At 45.4% G+C, this 19409-nt stretch overlaps 1 protein-coding gene across 3 annotated transcripts in view; it reads right to left on the bottom strand.

The window, feature by feature from the left end:
• BICDL1 (BICD family like cargo adaptor 1) overlaps nucleotides 1–18654 on the bottom strand; it is a 52543-nt gene extending 33889 nt beyond the window's left edge. For all 3 annotated transcript variants that reach the window (XR_008822984.1, XM_056346079.1, XM_056346089.1), the window contains exons 1-2: nucleotides 18261–18654; nucleotides 13399–13614 (exon numbers count right to left, since the gene is read on the bottom strand). Coding sequence is in view for 2 of the 3 variants with exons in the window: in XM_056346079.1 (XP_056202054.1) it covers nucleotides 13399–13614; nucleotides 18261–18602 (558 nt within the window). In the remaining variant the exon portion in view is untranslated. The remainder of the gene's footprint in view (nucleotides 1–13398; nucleotides 13615–18260) is intronic.
• Between the last annotated feature and the right edge of the window lie 755 nt (nucleotides 18655–19409).

The raw sequence follows: 19409 nt of genomic DNA, 5'->3' as shown, positions 1-19409 counted from the left end.
TCTCCCCAAGCTGGAACATTCTAAAGACTTAGATGGACTGAAGAAGGAACATGTAGTTTACCGTATTACTTGTGCATCACAGGTGGCTTGTTATCACTTACTCTCACTGTTAACACTTCTGTATAATGCAGTGCTGCTTGGCTCCCTGCACTGGCATACTCTGCATTTCCTACATGGAGACAGGTCTCATCTGTCTGATGTTAGTACCATGCTTGGCAAAAGCCTGCTCTGGGTGCCCAGGCAGGCAAAATGGGGTACCAAGAGACAAAAAACTTCTTCCTCACCAGGCTCAAGCATGGTATGGAGCAGAGAGCTTGTGGTGTTGGGGCTGTACCTCCTTGACTTGATGCTTTGGTCACGTCCACTTGAGTAGCTTAGAGGAGTGGGGCAGGAGGGTGCAGCCTATAGTTGCTTGCTCAGAGGCAGAAAGTCTCAGTACAACTGGTGTCAGAGCATGCACATGGATTTCAAGTGTTGTCCTGAATCGAGGCTAATTTTTAGAAATTAATAGGTTAAAGCGTAACATAAGTTTGTTAAGCTCTTGTGGGGATTTGGAATTTCCCAGTGTGATCCCCACTGGCACTAAGAGACAAAGGAGATAAAGATATTAGAGCCCAAGTTTTCAGCACAAGCCTTCTCTTAAGTACTGATTCAGAATACAGCTTTACTTGTCAAGCTGTGAAATGCTAAGTATATTCACATCTCAAACTTATTTTGTTTGGAGGACAAGACAAATACTACCACTTAAAAAGCTCCATATTAGTTTTCATCCTTACTCAGGTTTACTGAAAGGTTCTTGGATTTAATATTGTTTATGGCATCATTTTAACATTACCAGGAAAGAGTGTTTGGCCAGGTCTCTTCACAGAGCAGGAATTTACACGAGGGTTATAAGACTCATTGGGGCTAATCCCTGATAGCATTATAGATCATCTGACAGTTGCCAAGGAGACAAGGATAATCTCAGTGAGACAAGATATGTGAGAAAGGTATTTATGGACATTTGCCTAACGATGCTGGTGGAATGCACCAAAAAGTGATTATTTGAGTGCCTTTGAAGTACTGTCTCTTCTATGGTGACTATAGGACACTGGTATACCAAAAATTTTCCCTGTTACATTAAAGCAGTAGCAAACTTGCCTTGATGTTTCCAATTTATCCTGCAGTGGCCTCACTACTGTTGCGCAAAGGGGCAGACAAGGCTTTTGTGGTGTTGCGAGATGGCTGCCCATCTGTCTGCACTCTGCGGCATCAGCAGACTGTAAGTATAAACAATCCATTTTAGTCTGCAGTGCTGACACAGGCTTAATGAAAACTGTCCACTTCACGTGCTTGAAATACTAGCAGGTGTCTCATGCAAATGTCCTGTATGCCAAGTGATGTGAGGGGAAGGAAGAGTAGAGGGGGGTGTATATCTGTATATATAGATATGTGCTTTGGCAATGGTTTTCCAGCATAAATAGCTGTTTCCTCCTTCCTTGACCCCAGGGTGAGCCCTGTTGCACCATGGCCAGCTGGCTGTGGATACTTGTCACATTCCCTGAGCTGTGGGAAGGGTTAACATCACTGGTTACTTGGTATGTGGTTCTGAACAGGCATTTTCCCTGACCTGGGGTGGCTTATAGCTATGTTTAGGGTGACTAAAAGAAGCAGGAGAGCTAGTATCTTCATCTGAACAAGTTCATGCCTGGAAAGACTTCTGCATCACCTGTTTCACATAAAAAAATATTTTCTTGGCAGTGTGCTCTTTGTCCATGAGCCAGGCAGAGATTGATGGAGGAGGCCTGTGTTTGGGATCAGGAGCACTAAAGCTGTGAGGTCTGGAACTGTCGCACACCGGGCAAATCTTCCCCTCTTGTGCTGAGATGAGGCAGTGACCTTAATGAAGGGAGAAAGGCTGCTTGTCTCCTTCTTTCTCCCCCAACTTGACCTTCTTAGTCTGTGGTACTATCTCTTGATGGAGGATTATGAAGGATAGGAAGACAGAAGGAATTTCTCAAGTTTTGAAAGCTTAATGCAAATGAGTCCTTTGAAAGGAAGGAGCTGCTGAGAGCCAGCCTGCAGCTGATGGGCTGTGTCTCGTGGTGCCAGAGTTAATCTTTCTAAGCAGCTCTGAGCTGCTGGGTTGGATAATACCTGGAATGGAGGAGGCCTCTTTAAATGAAGTAAATCAACCTATTAATCCTCTGTAGGTGGGTTTTGAGGAGTAGTTTTAGATTGTACAAACTGGTGGCTACAATCTCAGAGGTTTCTGCTGCAGTGGCACCTGCCTCCCCTTCAAGGGGTTCAAGGTAAAACTGTTTGGCTTGTCTATTGCAGCCAAGCAAGAAGATTGCTTGTGAGCAATGTTTCTGCCTGCTCTTAAATGGCACTATTATCTATTTACTTGTTTTGGGGTTTGTGTCCAGCATGGGCTCCATATGCAGGCAGGGTGCTGCCTGAGAGATCTTGAGATGCCTGTGTTTACTTAGCTTTAAATGCACCAGTGATATGCAACTGCATCTGGCAGAGAAAAAAAATGCTGTTCCCAAGTGTGTATTATCCTTTTCCACCTCTCCCTCTGGGCAGAGCTCATTCCTCTGTACCATGAAAACAAGCCAGATGAGCCCGAGCAGCCTTGGACAATTGTGCATTGACGGAGATGAATATGGGATAGCTCAGCAGATCTGGGTGTAGTGGTTTCTTGCAGCAGAGATTGATAAAGCAGACCAAGACTGGGACACCGCTCCTTGTCTGCAGCTCTGCAGGGTGAGGGCCTGTGCCCATGGCACCAGTGCTTCAGGCACCCCAAAAAGAGGCAGTATGAATGAAATCATCAATTTTGCAAACCATTTGCCTTGCTCTTAAAGCTTTGAATATTTATTAGTCAGCCTCCACCAAGATGTTTGGTCCCTTGTGCTAAGGTGAAGGAAAAAGTAAGAAGCACAACATGTAGGAAGAATTTGTGCACAAAGGGAAGTACAACATCCAGTAAAGCCTAGGGAAATAAATCTCTCTGGAATAGAGATAAAAACTACAGGAATAATTTGAGTTAGCAAATTCCTGTGCAGCTTCATAGCTGATCAATAAATGTTGTTTGAACAAATACCACACTGCTAAAGTCTACAGACAATCTCTTTTGAACAAATGCAGTAATTTCAGGCTTTCTCATTTGGCTTCATCTGAACATAAATCTGCTGGGAAGTTCAAGAGCTCATGTTCAAGCAAAGGTTGGAACCTACTTCTGAATAGTCCCCTGTTTACATTTGTTTTCACCCTTCAGTTACTTCATGTCAATGTAGAGTGAAAATGCAAGTCTGCTCCAAAGCCTTAGAGATCACTTACTTCTTGTGAGTGTTCCTTAGGTTTCTCTGCCTCTTTCCTTCAATGGTCATAAACAGAAAGAAGGCTTCATCTGATGTTACTGAAAGTCTTGCCTGCGCAAAAGACAGAGAAACCTCAGAAGGCCTCTTTCAGACTTAACTTTGCCTAGTTCTTCTCATGTCAAGGCAAAAATTGGCCAGCCCTGCCTAACTGTTGACTACTGTTTCCCAAAAGCTTCCTTTGATGAAGACCTTGTGGAATCTCTGGGCCATCTGTTCTCCTACTCAGCTAACCTTACAGCTAGGATGTTTTTCTTCATGTCCATTCTAAATCTCATCCTGCAACTTATACGCATTGTCCTTTATGTAAGAGATATGGCAAGTAAAGCTTAAACTCTGTAAAGGAGCAATGTCTGGACTCTTTCCTGGGGTAGTACGCTTCCAGTATGAGACATAGTTCACTAGAGTCCTAGTCCACACCTTAAAAAAAAAAAAAAACCCAAACAACAAAAAATCCCAAAGCAAACAACCCTTGCCAATAAAATATTAATCCTTATTTTGTAAGATGAAGAGAAAAGCTCAAACTCTTGTGTGGTCTGTCAAAGTGGAGAGGAGATTTTACCTTTACTAGGGTCTTGTTTGTTGGCTTACATTGACGATCACTGCCTAGTCTCTTAGTGCTGCAGTTTTCTGGTGTTGCAATAAAATCTGTGCAAAACATTTGCTAACCATGTAAAGAAGCAAAGGAGAACTCTTTAAGTACTTCTCAGAAAGGTCCCCTTCTGTTAAAATTTGTGGGTGTTTACCTGGTCTTGAAACACTTCACCTGCAAAACTACTGGGACTATGGATCTCTTCTGTAAGTATAGACCCCTCTAGCAAAGCCTTAAGGTTTGTACCTGCCTCATGGCCCTGGTGTGAGCAACAAATATGCTGGTCTATACCTGACTTGCAGAAGACTTCAGTTTTCCTTCATCTGAGCTTGTAGGCAACCAAATACAATGGTGTTTTGTTCAAGAAACATGAACATTTTATGCTAAATAGCTGCCAAATGGAATAGCTTTCTAAGAGCACCCCTGTTACTACAGAACTCTGCCAAATCTGGAAGTGGATTCAGGAACAGACTTCCAAGGATGTAGAGAACAAGAAAATTGCAAAGCTGAATTCTTCTTTCTTGGTGTACTGAATGTGGAGGCCAAACTAACCCCAAAGGAACAGAGGGATAACATGGTCTCACATCAGCTTAAGGAACAAAGCTGCAGAGACAACTACCAGCCTGAGGCTGGTGATAACTTAAGCTTCAACTGATTTTTGTATCCAAGAGGGGAGGAAGACTGAGGGACAAAAGGTAAGGGGGAAGCAGTGAAGACAAACACAACAGACTTTTAGGTCAGATGAATTGCACAGTGGAACTGGTAAATGGTATTTAAAGGGCAAACTCAAGTGAGCTGGATGCCTTAGGTACCCGTATATTCCCAGATTGTTTAACTGTTCTATGATAGCTCTACATCTATTGCACATCTGCATTACTGTGCTAATCTTGGTAGAATGATAACCCAGCTGAAACTATCCAAGTAATTCTTCCTTTTAAAAATGTTCTTTACATGCTGCAAAACTAGAATCTATCAAGGACAAGTAGTTAGGAAATGGTGAGAACAGTTAATGGAAATGTTCCCAACGCTTCTGATCTAGGCAGTCCCCCTCTCAAACACTGACAGGGATCCTGTCCATGAAGGAAATCTGGTGTAAATCCCTGCAGGTACAGAACTGAGCCTCTACAGGAGGACACCTAATAACATTTTTAGGCCAACCTGTATTTCCTCCAAATTAAATGCTCTTTTGGCCTACTTCTGAGCAGCCTTTTACCCCAGTTGTTCTGTCATGCAGGTCACTTGATTTATTTCCTAATGTGTCAGTTGTTTCCTGTTGTACTCTCCTCTAGACAACTTCTTGTACCTATCTATGGTGGTATTTCCCATCCCCATGGGTGGTACTGCCAAGCATAAGCCAGCTCTGTGTTGCATTGCGGCATCCATCAAAGTCGGCAACAGAGTCTTGCTGATCCTGTATCTGTGCTCAATTGCTAAATGCCTTTCTAAACAAAATGTTGATTAAACTCTAGGCTGTTTTGCAAGGGGCCTCTATGATTTCATGGGTAATCAGAGCACCTAATACAGCTGGCAAAAAAACCCTCAGCGTAGAAGAGACCTCTCTCTTGAGCTATTGTCTACTAAATTTCATTTAGAAAGAGCAGTCCTACTGGGAAAAAAAAAAGAATTTAAAGACTTTCATTATAAGGTGTGCAAACTTTATAACCCAGAATGGTTCTTTAAAGATCAAATAAGGAAAAAAAAATCAACTAAACTTATGCAGATAGTTGCAAAGCCTTCAGTCATGTTTAGCTCTGGTTCTAGCTAGTAATGCAGTGGCTGGATGCAAACACCTTCTGTGTCCTACTTTCTAGAATCTTCTGGAGGAAGTGTTTACAGCAAGTGTGAATAGGCAAACTTTTTGAAAAAAATCTCTTCTGCCCACATGTTCCTACCTCTGAGCTACTGCATAATAAAACAGTTACTGTAAAGACCTGGACCCAAACAGAATAGCTACTTGAAATTTTTTGTGCTGTGCAAGAAGGGAGGAAGGGTCTCATTCAGATTATCTCCTCACCCCAGAACAAGCTTGGTTTCAGTTTAATGTTGGATTCCTGTTTTCAGATGTTTACATATTAGTCATGCTGCTAATGCCTCAAAGTAGAAGCCTTGCAGACACTTTTGAAATCTCTTCCAGAACCACTTGCTAGAGGTGAAAGGTGGGTTCTGCTTAGGTGCAGGGAAGAGCAGTGTGTGGCTGAGTACAAGGTGCTTAACACTTGTGTCTATTTTTCCTAGATAATGCTCTGGATGCTCATTCCCTGCTGACGTGCTACCCCGGGTGTGGGGGGCAGGAGGTCTGGGGGTGTCTCATGGGGCAGCCTTTGCTACTCCATCCAGGCACCACAAGCCTCTGAGGATGTGAGGTGAGCCATACACAGTGTGGAGGCTAAGTGGCTCTGGCAAACAATCATTTCTGTTGCGCTGTGCTCCCTGAGCTGGACTCAGAGGAGAAGATGCACTGTGCCAAGCCCTGATGGAGTCACCCTTGTCTGAGCTGATTGACCTGCTCACAAAGGGCTCTTTTTACCAAGTAAATAAAACATTTACCTTTCCCCTAGCAGGTTCAAAAGCTCACTGTGGGTGGTATGGGCAACAGGCTGCCTTGGGCTAGGAGATCTCCAGGGCGATTTTTGATGAAAAAAGTGACATGAACAGGGGAGGAAATGGGGGTGGGTGGGGTATGTGTGTGTGAAGTGGTGGATGCCAGGGACACATTCTGGCAGTGAGCCAAGCCCATGGGGGTGGCAGACAGGCCTCTGCCACCCGCAGGCTTGCCTTGGACGTCACAAGTGCGTCTCCTTGCGTGTCCGCTGACTGTCATGGCATTACAAGCAGAGAAATCACACCCGGTTGCCACAGCAACATCACCAGCTGGGACCGTGGAGTGCTGTCATCTAGCAACCAGGAAGGAGTCCCTGGAGATGGTGGGGTACCTGCTTCACTGCCCTGAGGGAGGATGACAGTCCCACCCAGCCCCGGGGACAGATTCATGCTATCCTTTTCCCCATGAGCAGGGATCTGTGTAGTTCCACTGCCTTAATAGTAACAAATCTTAAAATCTTTATAGTAATTTTTTAACCTTTTCTCTAGGGAGGGCTTTGCTACTATTCAGTAGCAGCATGTGCCCCTGTTTTATTCCATGTACAGCTTTCTGCCCATTTCCCTCAATGCTCACCAGAACTTAAACCAAAGGATACAAGGTTTAAAATCTTGCATGAAATGGGTAGGTACAAAATCTTTGGGCAAACGCTGTAGGGGTGGCTCCCCCCCACCTTTGCTGGAATTACTACTTTGGTGTTCGCTGCATTTATGCCTTGGTGTCTGGATGGCCCTGTTCCAGTTGGCTCCTGAAGCTCTGGGTGTTGTAAAATGGGGTTAATATGTGCTGCAGGCTTGGCCAGACTGTCAGCAGAGGGTTGAGCTTTTCTTCTTGCCTGTCTCCCTTCCCCTAGATGGGTGGTGGGTAACTGCCACTCAGCAGTGACCTCAAGATGTTTCTTCATTACCTTCTAGGGCACTGAATCATTTCATTGAAGGACTTTGCAGGCAAGAACATGCAGCTGCAGTCACGTCCTATATTTACAGCTTTAGTATAGAAAGCCTCAGCACTCCAGTCCTGATGTGGCATGAACCTGAATTATTAACAAGTGCTCTCTGCTAGGAGAGAAGTAGCTGGTGAGAAGGAACCTTTCCTGCGTGTGCACTAATCAGCATTCACTGGGTGATCAAAGATCTGGTTACGTAGTGCTGGGCTCTGCTGATGCTCCAGAGGGGCAGGGAGCTGGTGGGTGCTTGTTGTTGTTAATGGGAAGTTTGCCGGCTTCAACATCTGGCTCTGTCTTGTGCTGTTATCTGCTTTCCTCTCACATCATGTAACGTAAGCGTGCCTTACACCAGGCACAAAGCAATGCTGGAAGGGATGTCTGCCTACCCCCAAGCAATGAGCAGCCCTACCTAAGCTGCCACGAGAAGCAGGTACTTAGGACCCTTCAAAGAGGAAGGGATGCTGCCTTTTCTTGTGCCATTTCCCCCCTCCATTGAATTTAAACTGCTTGGAGGTGATGCGGATCAGGATTTGCTATGCAGGACTCCATGTGCTGCAGTATAGCATTCCTCGCAGGAAGCTACTCCTTACTGAATAGGTCCACTTTGAGCCACAGCAAAAACTAGAGGCTTTTTATGAAAAAGAATTCACTGCAGTGACTGATCTGCACCTTTAAATGTGGGTCTAGTCAAAGCAACTCCTCTTGAGCCTGGGTTCATTTAGGATCCTCTTCTGTTTCAAAAAATAAAAAGCCTGAAGCAGTACTTAAATTCAGCCTGACTTACTTGCCTATGTGCTAAGCATGGAATTTCCTAATATACCCTGCTGGGCTAGTGGAGACAATTTAATAAACAAGAAACATAAGGAGGCTTGTATTAAGCATCTGTACAGATAAAATAAGGAATTACACTATGAACTAGTTTGTCTTTAATGGCTACAGATCTCTGGCATGACAAAAGTAGTGAATCTTGCCCAGCACACTTGTTCCACTAACATTTTTCAATGACTAGTCTCAATTTTTTAAAACCAATATTGTTCCTATGTTGATGGAACCAACAAACAACCATTCAGAAAAATCTCTTTGAATCAATAATTGACAACAGAGCTGCCCCTGTTCTGTGGTGTTGACCACAAAAGGATGTATTTAAAGTTAAACTGATTTGGAAAGGAGAATCTAGTATGTTCAGCTCATTCTTGAATAAAACCATGTTTCTCTCAAATCAAAGCCAGGCAGTGCCTGCCAGTCCTCTGAAGCTCTGCCGCATGTTACAGTGTGAAGTTAGAAACAAAACTCCTTCAATTGAAATATTACCGAAAGGAAGGTTTTGTGGCTAGCAAATAAAACCTCCTTTGGAGATTTGTGGGCTGGCTGATCATTTTTTTGCTGCACCAGAGGGATTGACTGAAACACCTCATTCTTTGTAGCAGTATGTTGGCACTAGAAGCTGAGTGAATATAAGAACTTGGTGATTGAGGGCCCCTCTGAGGGATGTCGTGGCAGTTAAGCGCTCCTCTCTAAACACAAAAAGCTATTTCAGCGGTGCAAGATGACACACTTCTTCCTACCACTGAAAACAGATTTGCAAAAACTACCTGAGCCCAACATTGTGAAATTACTTCCTTATGCTCTACGTACCACAAAAGAAGCCCAGCTGAACTTGGAAGGATACATCCTTGCCCAAGATACATGCAGCAAACAGCTACAGAAGCCCAGAGCTTGGTAGCAGGAAATGTGTGGGAAAGCCATCTGGTGAAGCCACATAGAAACAGTGTGAAAGTCTTTTTTCATTCACTTCCTGACAAAGTAGTAATATGTTGCCTCATTATAGGAAGAGGGCTGCTTGTTGTTATTATTTGCATTAGTAGCTCCTAGAAGTCCAAAGGTGGGGACAGGACTCCTGCTGTGTTAGGTGCTGTGGGCACATGTAAGAGGAGACCTTTCCCTATACCAGCTTCCCCCCAAATTTTATAACATAAAAGGACAAAAAGCATAGGATATATTTATTTTCCAAATGGGGAACTGAAGCAGATGAGAGAGACTGAAGGTGTTGGAAACAGAACACGTAATAATTCCCAAGCCTTGACTTTCTCAGCAAAACTGTACTTTGACTCCTATACTTTATCTTTGAGCATTTATGGTGAGTGCTATGTACCTTGGCATACTGCTTGCAATGTGTTCTGCAGTTCTGCTAGGTAGAACTGGCATTTAGCTTGGTGTGGACACAGTGCTGAGAGTTACAACATGCTTTGCTTTGCTGTGCTGAAGCAGGGGGAGGGAAATCAATTCAACATGCAGAGGGAATTTTAATCATCACTTGGCAAATTAAAAAATAAGGTTACTGTGGAGAAATTAAACTTGATCTTTGGCATCTGAATTGTGTCTTTCACTGTGAGCTTCCAGTCCAGCCCACCCGATTTCCCCATGGTTTAATACTGCTATAACCCCCGGCAGTACCTCTGCTCTGCTAAAAGCAGAGAACCACACCAAAGGCTGTATTTCAAGAGGCAAAGTTCCTTATAGCCTACTTACGATTATTAGATATGTAAAGTTCTCCTATATCATCATCTCATCTGAAGACCTCAAATCATTTTATAGACCTTATTTTAGCCTCTTGGTGACTCTGAGGCAAGGCAGTTTTTGGACACTGAAACAGACTTAAAATCCCTATCCTTGAGTTTTCCTTATCAGTCTTTGCCAGAACTGAAGATAGATTATTTTTTTTCAGTCCCATGCTTTAATTGCAAGACAGAGCTTTCCAGGTCCCTTTGCTATCCTTGTGTGGGTGTGCAGGACTGTATGCGTGGATGGTTAGCATTTGTGCCAGGGTTAAACAAAAATGTATGTGCTTGGGTTGGTCTTTCATCTCTGGGGAAGGCAGAGATGTCCTAAAGCTTAATTACTTGGTGAAAGTATATTGTAGTAGCAGTAAGGAGGGAGGGGTAGGATGAATCAGATGGTGGATGTTGCCTTTGAGGGGAAAAAGCAGCTGAAGCCCAGGGACTCCGGAAGAAGCAAGCAGCACATTGTGGGTTGGTAGCTCATGATGCTGAGACTGTCATTTGACATATAGAGTCTAGTGCCAGGGGAGTACCTTTCCCAGGAGAGAGATGCTCAGGTATTGTGAAATTGGGCCATGAGGTGTTAATTGCTTAAAAACTGTAGAAATTCAAATTTAAAGACCTAGTACCTACTAGTGTAGAATGACTTGTACCAGACAGCAACCTGCCTTTCTGTCCTGTAAGTGAAGCCTCTAGTAGAGTATACGGTGTTGGATGGGTCAGAGTTCAGGCTTTGAATAAGGCTTTCATTGCCTTATCCCAGACTTCTCATAACTCTCTCCTCCCCAACCCACTGTGTTGTAAAATACAGGTGAAAATTGCAGAACCAGGAATGCAAGGAGGATACCAGTAACACCTCAAAGTCCACAGAGGCTGTAACAGCATTTTTTCGTAGGGTTTTTCAGTCCTCAGTTCCCAGTGCTCAGTTCATGATCCCTAGCAAGATTCCAGCCTGTGGCAATATGGCTGTAGCCAAACATGTCCATGCAACTGTATTTGTCCTTTTTATTTACTGAAAGCCCAAGTAATAATAGGACCCAGAACTATGTGGGTGCAGGGTTTAAGCACTACCACTGCCTCAAGGATTACACGCATAACCTCTTCAGAATAAGGGACCAGACAAATAGGACTCTGATTGCGCTGTGGAGCAGCTAATGTGGAACGTGAAGTGGTCAGTAATCAAGTGCTAATATAATGCTGAGATTTTAAAAAGCTTCAACTGGTTGAATGATGACAGACTGTTCCCAACTCTGTTTCAGTTTGCCTAGATTCTCATGACTCTAGGAAGTCTGTTTACACCCATGCTGTATTCATTGCTGTATTTGAGTTACTAGCAAGTTTTGGCTAGATGACAAACTCAATGAGCGCTGAACCGTGCCTCAGCAAGCATAAGCTGTCTCTATCAGTCTGCCTCATCTGCGTTGGAGATCAACAGTCCTCTAAGCTGGGAGCTGGGCTAGGCTGGAGCAGGGAGGGCAGCACCAGGACTCAACTTTTTCCCCAGATGTGGCAGTTTGAAGTGGGTGGATGAAGGCTATTTCTGGCAGTAAGGGAGCAAAAGCCATGCCTGGTCATTGCATGCCGGTAGACCTAACTTGGTGGTTCCTTTGCATGAGGCTTAGCTGAGTGGCGCTCTGAGCATCTGGGCTGAGAGAGGCTCCTGTAGCACAAGTGTCATGTGAGGATAATCCCATGCAGTTTAAAGCCCAAAGCAAGCTGTCTGGTTTTCCTCTCCTATTTTCTAGACTGATCTTTCAGTTTGTGCTTATGCTGGGACTGTAAAAAAATCTTTTATTTCCCAGCCAGTGATGGCAATCACGCATACACAGAAAACCACTGAGGGTCACCAAATCTGATGGGAGCCAAGTTCTTAGCCCTGGATAAGAAACCTGACACAACATATGAGCTCTGCAAGACCTTGGGTGGAGTCTCTCATCCATGTTGTATGTGAAATATGCTGTGTCCAGGGAGGAGGTGAAAGATCTTCACTGGCTCATCCGCTACACTTGGCAGGTATTGCTTTGAAAACATGGATAAAATTAGCAGTGTTCCTGAGTTAAGGAAGTTTTCTAGGTTTTTTGTGTGTTTTGTGTGTTTTTTGTTCTCTTTCTTGGTTTTTTTTTTTTTTTGTGGTGAGTTGTTTGGTTTTTTTTTAAGGCCAGTTAAAAAACAAATCCACTCATTGGCTCTTTTAGTACTTGACAAGAAAATCTACAGCAGAATGAGGAATTATTCCCTCAAGTGCTAGTACGGTGTTATACCCAAGACAAGTTGTTCTCACCTCCAGAGGCACAGGAAAACTGCATACCCAGACTGAATAAAGACAAGTGAAGAGACCTGTACACTTGGCCCAGTTCAGAGCCTTCTTGTTCCAGTGTTGTGATCAAGGTTTTGACCCTCCCTTAGGCAATCCACACACAGAGACTCACCTCTGACAGAATCTAGTCTGAAATATGCTATTACAACATTAGATGGGCCCCTTCAGCATGAGCCTGTGGTGTGTGTTTTTGTTCTGTGCTATTTTGGGGATAAGCAACTGGCGAGAAGAAAACGCTTTCGTCTGCTGGAGTAACTGTGTTCTCAAGCATTAAAATTATGGTTAGTACTAACTGTCCAGTGGAGAGAAAAAACCAAGGTTCTTAATTCTAGAAGACAGGTTAACTTCTGGGAGAGAAGGCAGAAACTGTTAAGTCTTTTGCTGTCAGAAAGAAACCCATGCTGGAAGTATTCAGTCAATTAGGCTGATTTGTAGCAGCCTCACTATAAATCCTCTTTCATACAGAGGCAAGTTAAGCCCTTTGCTGAGATGTGCCATTCCAAGGAATTTTGGTAGGTTCTCACACATTTAGCTATGGCAAAGTTATCTATAGGGACACACCATCTTAGAATGACATGGTATGTTCAATTCTACAACATTCTAGCCAAAGAATGTCAAAAAAGGGAAGCCAGCAAAAAGCCTTTCACCTCGCTGTCACAGATTAGCCTTTTTCTTGTGTGCTACATTTGTTCAGCCTATGTGTAAATTGAACAGATTTTCTAAATTTGTTTTAGACACAAAAACAGTTGAGAAACATCTATGCAGTAAATGACCACTCAACCCAGAAGCATAACTGTTTTGCCAGTGAAATGCAGCACTCTATAAAGGTGTAAAATTCAGCTTAATGGCATCATGTTTTATAGGGACACCTGTGTAATCTGACCAGATGCAGAACCATTCTTTTTCCTCAAAAAGGAAGCTTTCCCTGCTCATTTGCCTGAAAGGTGGTATATTGCAGAGCTGTGAGCCTTTCCTGTGACCAAGGCAGGTGGGTGCCTGCCCTTGCCGTGCCGCAGTAACTCACCCTGCTGAGCTGGTCCAGGAGTCTTTGGTTCTGTTCGGAGAGTTCCTGAACGGCCCGTGTCTTCTCGCGGTCGGCTTCACGCAGGTGAACCTGCTGCCTCTCCAGCTCATCCTGCAGCTGCTTCACGTCACTTTCCAGTTCAGACACCCTTCCTTCCCATTCTCCTTCTCTGTTCTCAAATCGCCTCCTTAGCTCATGTTTCTCTTGTTCTAGATGCTAGATAACAGGGGAGAAGAGGTTAGGAAGGGAGGTGAAAAGTGAATGCTGTCTCCTTTTCTGCCTTTATACTTAGGGCTGAAACCTTCTGTGCAGGAAAGAGAATACTACTAGAGTGTGACAATGCTATGGAGGTGGCAATCCTGTGTCAAGGCAGGTCACTGGCACTAATATTGTTTTCAATTTCCAGCAGTTTGCCTGTCCTTGGCCTCTGGAGATCAGCACATTGAATTTTTACTGAAACAACTGCCAAAGGAGTAAAGCAGGCTGCATATCAATAGGTGGAACATATAGGTCAGGAAGGCCAATTGATTTAGCAGAGCCTAGCTTAACTCCAAAGCAACATTTCAGTGGGCAGTGGCATAATTATTTTAAGAATTGCCTTTATAGTCAAAACTACAAAAACTGTATCCTTACTGCTGACAAGGAATGTAGATGAGGCATCTCTCTTATCATATGGGTCTTACAAATAACAGTTGAATCATGTATGTATTTCCTCCTTCTACTCCTGACCCTAATTAGTTGTCTGAGAGTTTGATAGTGCACAGTAACTCTATTGTTCGATGCAGTCTGCTCTGGAATTGCAATGGATGCAGTGAAGTAGATGCTATAGACATTACATACGTGCACATTCTGGGTTGCAGGTTTCTTAGAAACCACTCTTAGTTCTTGAGACTCTGCTTTGCTTAGGACTGGCTGGAAAATGAGGGACGGCATGAATCTGAGGGAACTTTGCATGTTTTCCAGGCTCAGTTAAATGAGGCCTTGACTGAAACAGAGCTGCAAATCAGGTCAAAACAGATTTGTGTTGTGCCCATTTGAAAGAATCTCTGTTCCGAAACTCTGGGCTTGAATTTCCCCTGGTGACTGAAGCTATGTGCATACTTGCAGAGCAGTCACAGATTGGGGACGTGGGCATGTCCCAAGATTAGCAGGGAAACCTGAAGAGCAGGAGCCCTCTCTTTGTTGGTTGTCTTCTGTCCCCCAGAATAACCTTATGCTGTGCTCTATTGGATTCACCAGCCTTTTAGGAATGTGTCTTAGCAAAAAACAGAAACCCACGGGGCCCAGCACTGGCAGCACTTTCCCATTTTTCCTAGGGTATCATCCCCCTGTGAGCAATCCCCATGGCACTTAGCATAGGAGGGGAAAATAAACCTGCTAGGAGGAAAAGAAAATTGCACTGCGTTTATGTGAAGTGGTTTTTTATTGCTTGTTAGAAACACAGGCTGTGAGGGGGCTGTTTCCCCTGGGTGCCTACTGCTGATGACACACAGCCTCCCTTGCAGCATCTCTGCCACCTTCCCGAGCAGGTCTGAATGTCAAAGCCCTCCAATTCTCCAGTAGCCCTCTGGCCTGCATTATCACTAATCTTCCACCTCTTCTGCTCTGCAGAACATGCAGTGTTTTCTCTTTTTTGACCTTATCTCCAAATCTTTTCCTATGCTTCTTCCAGCACAGTGTAGCAGCACCCTGCTTGTGTCCTTCCAAATCCTTCTGCAAATTCAGAGTTTTCTGGAAAACCCTCAAATGTAAGGGAAAGCTGATTAAAAACAGCGGCCCAAAGCAAAAGAATTTCTCTGTGTTTCAGACACTAAAAGGGTGAGCACCCCTTGCAAATGAGAGAGCTAAGTATTATTATAATTATTTTTAATGCAGTAGGTAGGCATGAGATCCTAGCACCAGGCCTCTGACAACCATTGCAAAGAAATCTTGTTTGTAGCCTCAGTGTAGCTGGAGCAGCCACAATTTCACTTTCAGAGGCACACTGAAAATGCTGTCTTTTATGGCTCTGTCTCCTTCACTGCTAGGCAACGTGTGGAAAGATCCAGGGCCTTCTCTAAATCGAAGAAATGAAACTTCAGCCTGCTGAGGAAAAGCACTGCGCTGAAGTTCCCCAGACATACTCAAATGTGATTTAGAAGCCACCGATAAGCCTTGTCAATCATTTAAAAACCACTTTAGTCCCTTACTGCAAAAAAAAATATCCACGTATAGCTCCAATAAACGGCATTCACAAAGGGTGGCGTTAGAAGAGGGTGAAGAATACCAAATTTATTCTGTTGTGATGGAGAAACCAGAACAGTGTAGTGGGCACAGAGAGGCTGTTGCAAAGAGGGACGATAAACCAAATGAGACACGCTGACCAACTCCTCCTGCCTCTTCCTCTCCCTCTCCCAGAACCTGCACAGCTGCAGATCTGAATAGTGTTCTTTTGCATGTAGTGATGACAGGGAAAACTGCTGTCCTCAGTAGGGGAGTTTCTTGTTTTCTGAGTGTCTCTCCATCCACCAGCTGTTCATTGAATTTTACACAGAACTGCTTCTTCTGAAAACATCTTCTCTTCAACTTAACTGAGCTGGGCTGGTCCTCATTTAAAGAGATCAGAGCAAGGGGAGTATTCCAGCTGATAAAGATGGTTCATACTGTAAAATGCTTGGACACAGCAAGCTTCTCTGTGTCAGAGGAACAGAGGCATTAGCGGTTTTAATCCCTTACAGAGGATAAAACTGACTAGGATCACATATCAGAATTTATTACAGGGCTTCAATTCCATGATTAGAAATGAATTTGAATTGAGGCAGTGAAGTGAAAGAGTTGCCAGAGTAAGTGTATGGCAGGAATGCTGTACTTCAGTAATGAACCCACAAAACTAGAACAGATTTAGTCTTGAGGCAAAGCACCAGAGGAGCAGGCCAGCATGTCAGCTGTTGGGAAACGGAGAGGCCTCACCAATCTGCTGTAACCAACTTTGAATTGCTAACTGGCAGAAAATCTGTCCTCCTAAATACTACTTAATCATCACCTTATTAGATGCAATTGTCACCAAGGTTCTGATCTGAGACTTCACTTCTGGTCATCATCAGAATGTTTCAGCATAGGGAAGGAGGTAACAGATGTGGGTCCTTCCTCCCTGCTCCTCCAAAACTGAAAAGCTTATTGTGAAATTTTGTTCACTTCAGTGGCAACAGGAGGCGGCCAACATTTAATCTGCAGAGGCTAGGATTACCAGGCTTGTGTTGTAGAATATTAATGTTCAAGTTTCATTTTTTGTGTGAAGTAGCACTGCCTTAGATCTGCCAAGCCTAGTGGAAAAAATCTGACCCTTAAGTAGATAACACTAATTCCTATCAGATGGTTAGTCTGAAAAATAGTGATCTGTTACTCAACTGGAAAGTTAGAATGATAGTAATGGCATGAAAACGTAAACAATTGGTTGTGTTTACCATCCCTTCATTTACCTTCTGAAAGGGTCTGTAAGAGCAGAGGTAAACATTTGTTACTTAAAGTACTATAAAGTCATAGTTATTCCCCTCTGCTTTTCATTGTTATGTTTTGCAAACAAGTGGTATTTGAGACTCCCAAACTCCCTAACAGGCAGCTCAGTGAGTACCTAAACTTGTGCCTTTTTCCTTTAATGGTAGGAAAGGTTCTACTCCAACTCATCAGGAAAACCACGTCAGCACGCCACATACATCTGTTCTTGCTTAAAGATCAACCTGAACACATTCACTCTGGCAAATTTTAATACTTTAGGAAATTTTCATCTGGTAAATAGTGCCACTAAACAACAATTGGAGCAAATGTCACCTTCACTGTTTTTCTATCAGAATAGTAAATGGAGAGAGATTTCCCTGCAAAGAGGAAGGGATCAGCCAGGGTGAAGTGCTAAGTTTAATAATAGAGAGGAATTTTGTCAAGTCAACAAAGGCCATACAGTAATTTCACAAATCCTCTTGAACTTCAGAGATGTAAGTCCGTGGGGAAGGAACACTGGGGTATGCAGGACCATGCAGAAAGAACTGGTGTAAGGCAGTGACTTAAAATTTGAATGTTAATCCACCCCTGTTCAAACTCTCTTCAGAAAGGTGAGAGGCTTTTTCTCAGCCTTATAAGCAGTATTACTTGCTGGGAGAATTAAAATTTGAAGAAGTATCTCTGAGAAAAAGAGTGGGGTAACAGTGGGTCTCTGATATAGTTGTGCAAGAAAATTGTTCCAAAAGAAGCTGCCTGCACAAGTATTTTTCTCTGTAATAGCTCTCTCTCATCCTTAAAAATCAATAAATAGCTCAATCCACTGAGTCTCTGGCAAACAGCTCTCTCCAGATACCTGTAGGTATTTTTTCAGAGCAACCAGCTAACAGAGACGTATCATTAGGGCTTATCTCCTGCCATGCCTAATGCCTTAGCTGCAACAGCTTAAGCTTAAGGGTTACATATGCTCTGTCGCTCAGTACCTGCCGTATAAATTTAACTTCTGAGGCATTTCCGTGATGAGATGAGCCGAGCACAGTGCACATCTCTTCACCCAGGTGGTACCTGGGTCCTGGGGCAAAACAGCACCCACAGGAACACCAGGCCGATACACCAGCTCGCAGCCCGGGAGGGGGAAGAACGGCAGATTTGCCTCCCCAAGGCCTAAGAGGGTTTTCTCAGACCCTTTCTTCCCCATCGCGGCCACAGGGAGTTCCGTGGGCTGCCCGGCAGGGCCCGTGCCTGCCTGACGCCCCCGGGATTTGTCGGGAAAGGGGCCGCTTTCCACGGGGAGAGCCCGCGGGGCTGCCGGGGGCCGCGGCCCTGAAGCGGGGGCCCTTGCGGAGCGCTGCGGGCCGGGGGAGGGCGGGGGGGGGGCGGTGGGGCCTCACCTCCAGCTTGTCGGTAAGCTCCTTGTGCATCCTCTCGTACTGGCGGCTCATGTCCTGGTTGCGCTCCAGCAGCGCCTTGCCGAGCCGGGCCGCCAGCACCAGGTCCTTCTCCTTCTGCCGAATCAACGAGAGCAGCTCGGGGTCGCGGGCGGCGGCGGCAGGCGGCGGCTCCGGTGGCTCCCCGGCGGCGGCCAGCAGCGCCAGCTCCTCCTCCAGGGCCAGCTCCAGGGCGGCGGCCGCGGCGGCCCCGGCGGCGGCGGCGGGCGGCTCCATGCCGCCGGCGCTGTCCGCCTCCGCCGGTGCTGACCCGGCGGCGGGCAGGCGCAGGCACGGCGCCGACATGGCCCTGCGCGCCGCCGCCGCCGCTCCGCTGCGCCCCCCGCGCCCGGCCCGCGGCTGCGGCTGCTGGGCGGGGAGCGCCGCCGCCCCCGGCCCCCGCCCCCCGGCGCCGGGCCCCGCCGGCGGCAGCGCCCGCGCACCGCGCTCATGGGCGCAGGGACGGGGCAGCTCGGGGCGCACGGCGGGGGGACGCTGTGTATTTGTGTGTGTGTGTGTGGGGGGGGGGTGTTGCGCTTCTCAGCTGTGCACGGATCCTGCCGTGCCTACTGGAGCCGCCTGCTGCGAGCAGGTCGCGCTGTTTCTGCTGCAGGCCTAGGCAAAAAATCCCCCCAAATCACCCGTGTGTCCTGAAAAGCCCAAGGAGGGAGCCTGGCACACCCGAAGGGGCACAGTTCGATCTTCCCACTTGTTACCTGCTCCTCCAGATCTCTAACTGGGCTCTTTTGTTTACAAGAGCAGCTTTCAAGATGTTTCTACTGAATCGTTCACCCCTGGAGAGCCGACTACAGCTTCCAACAACCACCGGGGCTTGCTTTCCATTTTAGGTTGCTTAGGATGTTCCCGGATAAAATTTGTCTTAAAAGCAGCCTTAGTGAACATTGGGAGTTGTAGTCAGTTCTGCTTATAGCACTTCTTTCTCTGGGGGAAGACTTTATTGGGGGAAGGACTACTTGGTTTTTCAGTTTTGGTTTTGTTGACTTTCTTCCCCCTTAGGTCCAGGCATCACTTTCCTTCTTGCCACAGGAGGGAGGCCGAGGCAGAGTAAGGCAGGGTAAAGCTATATTGTCACATTTGCTAAGACTGCTTAAT

The sequence above is a fragment of the Falco biarmicus genome, chromosome 1, assembly GCF_023638135.1.
Source record: "Falco biarmicus isolate bFalBia1 chromosome 1, bFalBia1.pri, whole genome shotgun sequence".
Classification (NCBI taxonomy): Eukaryota; Metazoa; Chordata; class Aves; order Falconiformes; family Falconidae; genus Falco; species Falco biarmicus.
The sequence above is the reverse complement of the archived record's forward strand: the minus strand, read 5'-3'. Positions and strand labels throughout refer to the sequence as shown.